A 13565-nucleotide genomic window follows, 5' to 3' on the forward strand; every position below is an offset into this window, starting at 1 on the left:
TATACTATACTATACTATACTATACTATACTATACTATACTATACTATACTTTTATACTATAATGAATCTTTGTATTCACCCCTTTTTTTTAGTGGTTTGTGAGTTTTTTAAAGACTGGGACCATGTACTATTATTGGTCAATGTACACCTAAAGTTGATCACTATGCCTGAAGCATATCATGTGATCAATAGACACCTGACAAATAAGGGAAAGGGTGAATGAATGAATGGATATAGCATTTCTATAACAAGGTATTAGGATAATCAACGTGTGGCACTCAAAGTATGCAGGTGTTAAGCACAATCAAAGTGTGGCACTCAAAGTATACAGATATTAAGCACTGCTGTCTCTTTCTATCCATGGCGTCTCTATTTTCTGACATTTTTGTGACTTCAACATCTCACGTTTTCATCTGTTAGCCTTTTGACTTCCTTCTCAATCATCATTTTTACTATTTAAATTATTCATAAATTGATACCATAGCTCATCTCATAACTGATTATTTCCAAAATAGTAACAGCATGGAGATGTGATTACTGCTTTGCTTTCACAAATACCTTGGATAAACTGCTAATATTTTTGCTCTTATTTGGTGGGAGACGGAGTCATGTGCTTTCCTGTAAAAGCAGCATGATCCCTAGTGGAAGAGAAAAATATATAAAGTCAGAGGGTGTGAGACAAAATTCTGTTTTTACAACTTAAATGCTGTATACAGGCTGTGCCCTATACAAAGGCACTTGGCCAAGATGGCAAGTGTGGCCTGACTTCCAGTGGACACTCCATTTGCTGAACCTTCTGCTTACAGGGCTGCAATCACCCAAAGAGTGTGCCTTTCCTAATTCACACTAGGGCATGGTATAGGGTAGCAGAGGTGTAGGCTGTTTCACACACAGAAATTACTTAATTTCTCCTAAATGTAGGTAATACTACCTAATCTTCTCTATGAGCTCATTAATTCCTTCATTCATTTATTCAGTCATTCTAAAACCTATGGAGGACCCAGCCTAGAGGTTAAGAGCTTAGATTTTGGAGTCAGACATCAAGAAGTGGCCATGATTCTGTATGATTATTACTTAGTTCATTGGAGGTGGGTTGAAATTTCCCAAAAGAAATTTACTAAGGAACAAGCATAAATTTAGAAACCATCCATGGAGAATGTTGTATGTGCAGTCATAAAATCAGATAACTAGAATATAGACCTTGGTGTATTCACTGCAAATAAAGCTCATGAGACTGTTCTATATCCAGCCATAGATGAAGACCCCTGTTCCTGCACCTTTGGGTAATTCCTCTTCTGCTTCCTTCTCAGATTTCACCTGCCCTAAGGCAATGGCTAGAACAAGTCTCTACAAATTTCAGATGGACAGTGAGTTCTGAACAGGCCAGTTTTGTGTGGAGAAAGCATCTTTGCCCTTGTCCTGGGAGACAGCTGCTTTGGAGTGGGAATGATCACAGAAAGTCACCAGATTCCTCTTCACCCATAGGGATAAGCGGAGGGTTATTTTCCTACTGCAATTCATTCTATTGTTTGAACACTTTCGTTTCTTGAAAACCCTTCCTTATGTTGATATTTTTTTCTGTAATGCTTTCAGCTGAGCTCCAGCCCAAAGGAACTCAACTCTCCCCTCCCCTTCCTCTTCCTTTCAAACCTGTGCATTCTCCTGGGTTTCCTTGTAATAGATATCACCACTTAGTTGCCCAAGCCAGATATCTTAAGTCAGCTTAGACTCCTCCATCCTGTTAGTTTATCAAGTCACTCATCAAATACTATAAATTGCGTCTTCTAAATATCCTTCCCACCCATCTCCTTTTCTCCATTCCTGTAGCCAACACCTTCCTTGGGCCTTCAACATGTTCCCTGGACTCCACCCTGGTCTTCCTTCATTTTAGGAGGCTTTTCCGGATTTCATCCTTCACTTAACTGCCAGACTCACCTTCCAGAAAGGCAGTGTCTCCTCATGACCTATTTTCATCTCTTAGCACTTGAACTTCTTTCTCTCTCCTCTCCTCCATCTATTTTACAACTAGAATTATCATTTCCATGAGAATCAGATAATTTTAATAATTGCAGGAAAGATGCAATTATCACTGATTATTACTTTTCTTTTACCAACAGCTTAGAAATGCCAGGCAGTTGTGTTGTGAGAATGAAGGTGGGAGGGATACTGTGCTAGGGATACATTCTCACATATAGTAGGAGGAGAGGCAGCCGTGCAGTAAGGGTAAAATGCAAACTCCTTAGCTTGGCACACAAGATCCTTCCCCCCACTTCTTTCTCTTTTCTCTTCCCCTATCTCTTCTCTCTCTTCATCTTCTCTCTGTCTTCTCCTCTTCTCATAGCCAGTGAATTCCTCTGTTATAACCACTAACATTAATTAGCATGTAGTTTTGGCCAATATTATGCTAAGTAAAGGAAGTGTCCAGGCTGGGATGCCCATTCTAGTGGGGTGATTACTCACACCATGAATCATGTTTGTACTCCATTTCTGTATACACCTTCCCTTTCCCCTGCCCCAGTCTTGCCTCTGCTGGCTCTACTCATCTGAAACCATTCAGAATGCCCTTTTTTGGTGCGGCACACCACTCTTCCTTCTTCCACACACCAGTCCTCCAAATAGTTGAAATGGACCCTGCCATATTTCCTGTAAGCTTTTGTTATTCTTTCCCATCCTGTTGGACTCTGACTCTCATGAGAAAGAACTTTAGTTTCTTAGTCTCTCTGCTAGAGTGTTGTGTCCAGAAATAAGGAGTGTGCTAACCAGCACACAAGATAATAAAACTGCTTTCTTTGTTCTGATTATGCTGTCTCTCGGAATGCATCATAATATTGCAATTATGTTTTTCGTGGAGCTCAGAACACACTGTTGTTTACTATAAAATTTGTGGCCAGATATGTATTCATATATATTTACAGTCATCAAAGTGTTTTATGGGCCAGGTGCAGTGGTTCACACCTGTAATCCCAGCACTTTGGGAGGCCGAGGCAGGAGGATGTTTTGAGGCCAGGCATTTGAAACCAGCTTGGGCAACATAGTGATATCCTATCTCTACAAAAAATTTAAAAACCTGGCTGTGATGGCATACACCTCTGATCTCAGCTATTTGGAAGGCTGAGGCTGAAGGATCGCTTGAACCCAAGAGTTGGAGGCTGTAGTGGGCTATGATCATGCCACTGCACTCTATCCTGGGCAACAGAGTGAGACCCTTCTCTATGAAGAAAAATATGTTAACTGCTTTAAAGTTCATACGGAACCAAAAAAGACCCTGCATTGCCAAGACAATCCTAAGCCAAAACAACAAAGCTGGAGGCATCACGCTACCTGACTTCAAACTATACTACAAGGCTACAGTAACCAAAACAGCATGGTACTGGTACCAAAACAGAGATGTAGACCAATGAAACAGAACAGAGCTCTCAGAAATAATACCACACATCTACAGCCATCTGATCTTTGACAAACCTGACAAAAACAAGAAATGGGGAAAGGATTCCCTATTTAATAAATGGTGCTGGGAAAATCGGCTAGCCATAAGTAGAAAGCTGAAACTGGATCCTTTCCTTACTCCTTATATGAAAATTAATTCAAGATGGATTAGAGCCTTAAATGTTAGACTTAAAACCATAAACACCTTAGAAGAAAACCTAGGTAATACCATTCAGGACATAGGCATGGGCAAGGACTTCATGTCTAAAACACCAAAAGCAACGGCAACAAAAACCAAAATTGACAAATGGGATCTAATTGAACTAAAGAAGCTTCTGCACAGCAAAAGAAACTACCATCAGAGTGAACAGTCAACCTACAGAATGGGAGAAAATTTTTGCAATCTACTCATCTGACAAAGGGCTAATATCCAGAACCTATAAAGAACCCAACCAAATTTACAAGAAAAAAACAAACAACCCCATCAAAAAGTGGGCAAAGGATATGAACAGACACTTCTCAAAAGAAGACATTTATGCAGCCAACAGACACAAGAAAAAATGCTCATCATCACTCGCCATCAGAGAAATGCAAATCAAAACCACAATGAGATACCATCTCACACCAGTTAGAATGGTGATCATTAAAAAGTCAGGAAACAACAGGTGCTGGAGAGAATGTGGAGAAATAGGAACACGTTTACACTGTTGGTGGGACTGTAAACTAGTTCAACCATTGGGGAAAACAGTGTGGCGATTCCTCAAGGATCTAGAACTAGAAATACCATTTGACCCAGCCATCCCATTACTGGGGATATACCGAAAGGATTATAAGTCATGCTGCTATAAAGACACATGCACACGTATGTTTATTGCAGCACTATTCACAATAGCAAAGACTTGGAATCAACCCAAATGTCCATCAGTGACAGACTGGATTAAGAAAATGTGGCACATATACACCATGGAATACTATGCAGCAATAAAAAAGGATGAGTTTATGTCCTTTGTAGGGACCTGGATGCAGCTGGAAACCATCATTCTCAGCAAACTATCACAAGAACAGAAAACCAAATACTGCATATTCTCACTCATAGGTGGGAATTGAACAATGAGATCACTTGGACACAGGAAGGGGAACATCACACACCGGGGCCTATCATGGGCAGGGGGGAGGGGCGAAGGATAGCATTAGGAGATATATGTAACGTAAATGACGAGTTAATGGGTGCAGCACACCAACATGGCACATGTATACACATGTAACAAAGCTGCAAGTTGTGCACATGTACCCTAGAACTTAAAGTATAATAAAAAACAACAAGAAAGAAGAAAAATATATTTTATAATCCTCATGTTAATGTTTACAAAATAGCTTATTGTATTATAATTATAATCTATAGAATCAATCCTCCTTGTTGTACTTACAGGTTATTTCTGGATTTTCCTAGGTGAGCTCTTACAGATAAAAAGACTGTGGCCATAACTCTAGTTATTAGCATAGTGACATTAGTTTTAAATCATATCATTTGAAAATACCAGATACCTCATATGTGCAATAACAGGAGCTTATGTGCCAATTTTGTTTTATAGATTTATTTTTCTCAGTAAAGTTCCTTGGAGAAAATGAAAACCCATCTCAGAAGAGTGAAGTAATAATAAAATGCAAGAGCTGCTATTTTTTGAGTGTCTAATCTGTACCAAGCACCATGGTGAGCACTTCATTTGATCTCTGCTGACTTTTATGGCAATGCTAAGGTGAAGGTATTATTATCCTCATTTTCTAGATAAGGGAGCTGAGACTTCAAGAGCCTCAGGACATTCCTAGTAAATGTAGAGCCCAGATGCAAAGCAGACCTGTTTCATTCCCATGAGGGTGGAACCCTAACAAGAGTGTTGGAACAACTGACTGCATGAATGAATGAATGAATGACGCTGTGGGATAGATTACATAAATAGCATCATTCACCTTTTATGAGGACGATGGAGGCCTAGAGAAGAGTTACTATGTATACAAGAAAAGGGTGCTTTCTCTGGGCAGGTGCAGCCATGGGCCCGGGGTTGGCACACAGTGAGAGTGCTTTGGCTCACACTTGCCACTCAGAGGCTCGAACTGCAAACGACTCTTAAGTTATGGGGTAAGCATTTGATATCAGGCCTTCTGACGTTATGATCTTCCCGCCTTCACTGGGAGGCCGAGGAGGGCAGATCACCAGGTCAGGAGATGGAGACCATCCTGGCTAACACAGTGAAATCCCGTCTCTACTGAAAATACAAAGACATTCAAAAAATTAGCCGGACGTGGTGGTGGGAGCCTGTAGTTCCAGCTACTCGGGAGGCTGAGGCAGGAGAATGGCGTAAACCCAGAAGGCGGAACTTGCAGTGAGCTGAGATCTGGCCACTGCACTCCAGCCTGGGCGACAGAGTGAGACTCCGTCTCAAAAAAAAAAAAAAAAAAAAAAGAAAGCATGATACTTCATTACATAGCCCTCCATCAGATGACACGAAATATAAACAGGATTCCTAAGCTGGTGGTGACAAACAGGAAATAATAATTATATTTCTGAGGATAAAGATGCTGGTGATAAGACTGATAATGGCTATGATTGAATGAACTTTTACTAAGTGTCTGGCACTAATGCCAAACACTTTACATGCATTGGTTCTATTTGCCATAAATCACTTAGATGGGTAATGTCAGCCTCATTTTGCAGATGAGGAAGCTGAGACTCAGAACATCCTAATAACATTCCTAGGTTCACATAACCTATTCCAAAGCTCAGGCTCCCTGTGCTCTGAGTCATGGAGTACTGTGGATTGTTCTGGAGCTCCCCGTTTCTTCTTAACCATTTTCTCTAGGAGAATCTTTTCTCTGGACATTTTTTATTTATTTTCCTAAAGTCTAAGGTATATGACTGACCAACTTATGATTTTCTTCCTTGACATACATAAATCCTAAGGTGGCATGGGTATTTACCCCCAAGATTCTGATGGTTTCTATTATATTAATTAATTCCTCCTTGTTGGCTATAATTGGACACAAACTCAGGGTCTTTTCCTGACTTCCAGGAGATAAAAATCATTAGCAAATTAAAACTTTATCATCTATCTTGGCTGCCTCCAACTGAGTGAGGCTATCAGTTATTTTTAAGGTGGTTGAAGGCTCATGTCTTTGCAAACACATCCTCTGAGCCAGTTCTGTGACTTGTGTTAGCAAAGCCTCATCTGTGTTTTCTCTGAGTTGTGGAAATGAGGGGATGGGATAGATAGGCATCTGTAGTATGTTGTACATTTTCTTCTTGTTTTTTTTTCCCCTCCTGTTGTTCTTACACAAATGCTCTTCTTCTTGCTTCTTCTACCCTCTGTTCTCTGATTTCTGGGCACTGTGTATAAGCTCATGCTTATTTTCCAAGGAAAGTTTGAAATTTGTTTAAAAAAATATATCTGAGGGAAGTGGTGGGGTTGTAGCAGGGCATACTCAGAAAGGTATTATTCTGACTGTAGAAACAAGATAGGAAGGTGGTAGAAGAACAAAAGCCTACACAGAGAAGAGGGATGAGAAATTGGGGGAAGAATAAGAATTGAGGAAGAGATGTTGATGGCATCAAAAGATGAAATCTTGCAGGTATTTGTGAATTTTGTTATTATTAGTACGGTACCACTTATAGACTGGTACTTAGCAAAATAATGTTTTCAATCCGATCTTTAAAACTAGTTAAAGAAGTTATATGCTAAACTGTAAAACCAACAGGAGCCACATAATTTTTAAAAGCCTGCATTTAAATTTCTATTCTGTCATATGTTAATTTCTGACCTTGAGTTAGTTGTTTAGTTCCTCTAATTCTGTTTCTTCGTCTGTACAATGTGGGAAATAAAAGTCCCAATTGAGAGAAAACTGACTTCTTTATGGAATATTTTAAAAGAGATTCCTTAAGGCATTTAAGATTTTGAGACACCATTTTATCAAATAAGTAGAAATTTTATTTTGTTCTTTTACAGTCCAGATATTTAGGGCTTTAGGATCAAACTGACCCAGTTTCAAAATTTGGCACCATTACTTGCTGGCTGTGTGACATGTTTTTTACATCTTTGAACGTCAACTTTCTCATCTGTAATACGGAAATAATAGTCACCTTCCTTGTAGGTTTAAGTGAGGTGATGCATTTCAATGTGTCAATAAAAGTGGGGTTGCATTACCTGTATGATACTGAATGAAGTACAGGAAGCCAAAGAGCTCTTCAAGCTCTTAAAGCCTAGGTAATTGTAGGCTTCAATCATTATTCACAACATTTTCATGCCCACTGCATGACTTTCTTTCTTTCTTTTATGCACTCCAATTATTTGAAATTTATAAGAGTCTTATAAATTTCTATTTGGGTTCAGATGTTCTTTTTTTTTTTTTTTTTCCAGATTTTACTCGCACATTTGTCATTTTCTTCTTATAAGACCGTGACTCAGCTTCAAAACAAAGCAAAACAAACCACCAAGAACAAAACAAAACTCAGAATATGCAAACATAGTATTCATTGGCAGTAACTCATCCCAAACCAGGTAAAGCTCATAGTTAAACCTTGAGGCTTAATTTACTACTAAAATTTTGCTAGAGAGGAATCCTGAAAAGTTGGTTTGGGAAGAGATGAATGATTGTGCAATGCTTTTGGGAAGACAGCCAAGATCTCAGCCACCCAGCAGCTGGGGGAAAGACGGAGAGGGTTTTGGGGGAAAGCTTGGAGTTTCTTACCGTGGCATCTTCCCCAGCATAGTGGTTGAGGACCCGGCGCCCACCTGGATGCCTGTCTGCCCAGCTGGAGACATTGTAAACCTTGCGATTGATGACCAGCCATTGGTTGCCCTCCTGATTATGCCTCTGGATCTCCTGCCAGGTGTACATGTTGAGGCTCTTCCTGGGCACGCTGCATTTCCCATTTGCCTCCTGCTTTGCATAGAACTCGGCTTCCCCATTTGTTATGGGTTTTCCTTTTGGCTGATGCTTCTCACCTGGGTATGACTGATTCCTTCCTACAAGGCTCCCATTGTCCCCACACTTTTCTTCAAATTTCATTGTCATTGAATCCCTAGGATTTCTGGGTTAATGCTTGAAATTTCTAATCCTCACCTCTGATTGAACCATAAAATGACTGCCTTTCTCCCTTTTCATTCCATTGCAGTATGACACCTACACTGAAAACTTCTGAGCTTAGTTGTCTTTTCACAAACCTGATAGTGAGCACCTTCCCAGCTTCTCACTTCTTTGCCTGTCCTGAATCTTTTCTGCCTTGATGAAGGCTAGGCCACCTTCCTTCCTTCTTTCTCTCTTCGCTTCTCCTCTCTCTGCTGTCTAGCCTCTTGGAAGCATCCTCCTTCATCATTAAATGCTCTTTAGTAAAGAGCCTAGGCCAATCACACTCTGGCTTCATGTTGTGGCCCTCCCTGAGGGAGGAGGGACTAAGCTGTGGTCCTGGTGGTTCTCCTGCACAGCATCAAGGCGTGTTGGGTTCATTAACTCTCGGACGTGCCTGTGATCAGAGACTTGTAGATGTGCTAATCCAACATATGAGCAAAAGCTTTCAAAATCTCCAGGATGACACGAATTGGACTTGGGAAATGTTCTTTTGACAGCTGTTATTTATCCCAAGGGCCTTTCAATTCTTTCAAACTTTTGTAAAAGAAAGGTTTGAATTACAATATATTAAATAAGCCAGGAACAGAAAGGGAAACATCGCACGTTCTCCCTTATTTGTGGGATCTAAAAACCAAAACAATTGAACTCATGGACATAGATTGTAGCAGGTTGGTTACCAGAGGGTGGGAAGGGGAGTGGGGGTTTGGGGGAGTGAAGTGGGATGGTTAATAGGTACAAAAGAAAAAAAATAGAAAGAATGATTAAGACCTACTATTTGATAGCACAGCAGGATAACTATAGTCAATAATAACTTAATTGTACATTTTAAAATAACTTAAAGAGGATAACTAGATTGTTTGTAACTCAAAGGATAAATGCTTGCGAGGATGGATACCCTATTCTCTGTGATGTGCTTATTTCATATTGCATGCCTGTATGAAAACATCTCATGTACCCATAAATATACACACATACTATGTACCCAAAAGCATTACAAATACAAAAATAAAATAAAGAAAGGTTTGAGTTTCATTTTACCGAAAAGCACATCAACATAAACTGGTTTTCTCTCTTGTGATTTCCCTTTGAAAGCTGTTTAAATCTGTCAGCACACATAAAGGTAATCACAACTGATGTTTGCAAGACCACATGATGGTTTACAAAGCCGTTGTCACATGTTTGATCTGATTTAAGCCTCAGTTCAATCTTTTGAGGGAGGTGCTATTACTGCCCCATTTTCCAGGTGAGAAAGCATGGTTGGAAAGCCTCTCAGGTAACATTCCAGGATCACCTTGTGAGTGAGAAGTGAACTGGTGCGTTGTTCTAGATTTTCTGATTCCAAATATCCAGCCCTTTCACTCTGTTTCCCACACCTCGATCTAGACATTTGTAATAATAACTCTGTAGTTTATAAACAAAGTAGAAGAAATAATTTCAGGGTGGTGGTGGGGGGAAGGGTCTTAATTTTAAGGAAAGAGGCTACATAAAATAGAAAAAATATATTCTCACATTTGGGAATCTGTGCTAACTTAATTATCAGTCTTTCAGTTCAAGATTTATGTAGAAGGAGATTTATTTCAATATTATTTATAATTGTCAAAATCAGAAATGATCTAAATATTTAGCAATAAAGACTGTTACTATATAATAAAGCAGATATGTACTCAATATTATGTAGATATTAAAATACAGTATAAAGTATATATACACTGAATATTATATAGATACTAAACAGGAAGTTTTTAATGGCATGGACTCCTGCTTGCCATATAAAAAATAAGTTGTCAATAAATTGTATTTACTAGGTGGTATATGATTGGAAGGAAATATGCCAAAATATTGGCATTATTTCTCTTTGTACTGAAACATTATTCAATATTATTTTCTTTATTTTTTGTGATACTTTCTAAGTTTTCTACAAATTGGTATGCTACTTTTATAATGTAAAAGGCAGTTTCTTTAATAAAAATAGGAAATCAAAGAAAGAAACTGATTTTGAAGCTCGGATCATATTTTGGCTTCCCCATTATTAGCCATGGAAGATCAGGCAAATTACTTATGTAGGCTTTAGTTTCCCATCTGCAAAATGAGAGAATGAGCACAGATTTCAGCATTACATTAAATTAACTTAGGTGCTGTGGTATTGACAGAAATCCCCTGTACTGTCTATGATTTCTGAATGGGAATTTTATAAATCTGACATATGCACACTGAATATTTGTAGTTCCCAGGTGTAAATTCAAGACAGCTCCGGAGTTCCAGTATAAGTGAGGTTTTAGGGCAAGAATCTGGTTGGAAGTTTGGTGAGGGCATGTCAGGGGCTTGTCCAGAGGAGTTGCCTGGCACTTTAAGTACATTTACGAGAATGTCATTTTGCCGTATCGTGATGATACGGTTTGAATGTTTGTACCCTCCAAGAGTGATGTTGGAATTTAATTGCCATGGTAACAGTATTTAGAGGTGGGCCCTTTAAGAGGTGATTAGGCTATGAGGGCTCCATCTCATGGGTGGGATTGGTGCTTTTATAAAAGGGCAAGTTCAGTCCCCTCAAGCCGTCTCTATCATCCTATTGCCTTCTGCCCAGTAATGACATGGCAAGAAGGCCCTCACCAGATGCTGGCACTTTGATATTGGATTTTTCAGCCTCCAGAACTGTGAGCCAATAAGTTTCTATTCATTATAAATTACCCAGTCTCAGGTATTTGCATGCAAAGTGTTTGGAAGACTCAGAAAATACTGGTAATGAGAGCTTTCCTAGCAAAAGCCCTCTGTACGCTTGGCAACCTTAAAATATTCCTTTTCATATTGGATGCAGTCAGTTAGAATATGGGGATATGTTAGCTATGTTCAATTTTTCCCCAAGGTCAAAAACAAATGTCCTAGCATCACAGAGAACTGACCCCTTCTCAGTAACCACTCCCCACTGAAAGAACCAGTCCCCTGACTTCTTTCATAGTATTTTAATGCTTCCTGGTGGAAAATTTGATAAATTCCTTGCCTCAGAATGTAATGCTAAAGATGATAACGATTACAAAAAGAAGTGTTTAAACCAAAGTTCTTTTAAGGACAAGATTCTGAGATGTGAATCCCACACTGAGCTTTTTGAAAAGCAGGCATCTTTTGCTGGTTGAAGGTGAATCATTCATTCGTTCATTTATGAACCCATCCACCAAACCCGTATGGAGCGGCTTCCATGGGCTAGCATTGTGCCTCCAGGACTTTTCACCATCTTTAAAACTATTAGGCCATTTTCATATCATCTCTCAACAGCACAGCAGACTAGGGGTTACTGTGACTCAAATATGTGTATTCAATTACTTAAGATACTCAAGGCAGTATCCCTTGGCCAAAGCAGTTTGACCCTCAAAATCCCAGTGCCCCTAATTCTCAGCCTGAAACTGGTCAGAGGTATTGTAGAAGTTTTTCCTGCTGCCAAGAGCCATCTTGTCTTCATGTAATTTGTTGAAGTTTTCACAAGAACTGATTATTTTCTAACGGCTACACTGGATAACTTGGAGATGAGAGATGAACAAAACTTTCTTTCCTCTGTACAAGGAGCTGCTGAAATGAACCAAAACAAATAAAGAAAACACACTGCCCAACTCCCTCCATTCCTAAGTATGTGGTTTCTTTGTAGAGAGCTAGATTTCCAGGATTCAAAATCCAGGACCGCTGCTTCTAGTGCTGTGAACTGGGACAAGGGCCTTAACCTTCCCGTGCCTCAGTTTCACATTGCTAAGATAGAGATGAAGCTAATAATACTAATGCCTAATAGACCTTCCTTTGTAGAGATTAAATATGTTAATTCATGTATCGTGCTTAGGAGAATACCTAGATGTCCTAGAAGTAAATGTTAGCTACTGATACCATTTATTTATCTCCAAGTCAGCATATTACTCAACCTCAGCAATGTTCAGTGGGCACGTGAAATTGCCGGGCACTGAACTCTGAATTTAATAATTCAGTGCTCCTAAAGGGAGTGGGAATATAGTCAGTCAATGGGCAAGAAAAAGAGACAAACATGTATTAGTTCAATAAAAGAAGTGGGAGAAAAACTATCAAAGCTTTCAACACAGACTGAAGAAGCACACTGATCTTTCCTTTTCCCATGGACAAGGGCTTGATTTTTGGAATCACAGTTGTCCCACTTTGAATCTTTCTCCTTGAGGCTCCTTGACTCCTTTTAAATTAATAAATGAACATTCTCCAGCTCTGCAACGTCATGAATCAACCAAAAGATCAAGTTTATGGACAATTCTATAGTAACGCCCTCAAAATCAAAGCATTGTTCTTTTTGGTAAAAAATGGAAATCATTAAAAAGAATTCTACAACAAGCTCAGATGCCAGCCTATGCCATTTGAGGTTCTGAGGATTCAAACTCTGTAATCAACAGAGAAAGATCTTTTCTGAAGATAGCAAAGAGAGCAAAAAAGCACCAGTGTTAGCATAAGAACTGTTCATGTCTCTTTTATGCTACTTCCTTCTAAAAAGCTGTGCCTCTTTATATGAGGCACTTACCCTCTCTGAACTTCAGTTTCTTTCTCTGTACAACAAGGTATGATACCTATTCTGCTTATCTTAAAGGGCCGTTGTGAGGCTCAAAAGAGACAACGAAAGTAGAAGTATGGTTTTAATGCAGAATTCTGTTATTAGATTAATAATAGTGTTAATGCCATTAAAAGCAAAGGCAAAAACAGCAGTTACTTTTGCACCAAGCTAATATTATTATGATAATTGTGATTTTACAACGAGTACAAGATTTTCTACATTCTCCATAGGAACTATTCCAGCTGGATCCATTGTGTCACACAGAGAAAAACATAAGCTTTCTTCTTGGCTACAGAACCAGATAGAATGTTGGACTGAACATAAAAGGATTCTTCTGTTGGCTCACTACTTACCTATCTGTTTATAATGTGCTTTGAGCTCCTTGAGATCTACTTTGGATAAAATAGCTGCATGTGAGTGCAGCTATTTTTATCAGGGGCTGATATGCTCATTATGACCAGGGCTGAT

The 13565-nt window shown here is 39.2% G+C and overlaps 1 protein-coding gene across 1 annotated transcript in view; it reads right to left on the reverse strand.

The window, feature by feature from the left end:
* The window catches only part of LOC111544789 (putative fatty acid desaturase 2-like protein FADS2P1), a 38197-nt gene extending 29709 nt beyond the window's left edge, over positions 1–8488 (reverse strand). Inside the window, exon 1 of the mRNA XM_023215444.1 lies at positions 8168–8488. Coding sequence (XP_023071212.1) covers positions 8168–8488 — 321 coding nt within the window. The remainder of the gene's footprint in view (positions 1–8167) is intronic.
* Positions 8489–13565: the final 5077 nt, after the last annotated feature.

The sequence above is a fragment of the Piliocolobus tephrosceles genome, chromosome 13 (assembly GCF_002776525.5).
Source record: "Piliocolobus tephrosceles isolate RC106 chromosome 13, ASM277652v3, whole genome shotgun sequence".
Classification (NCBI taxonomy): domain Eukaryota; kingdom Metazoa; phylum Chordata; class Mammalia; order Primates; family Cercopithecidae; genus Piliocolobus; species Piliocolobus tephrosceles.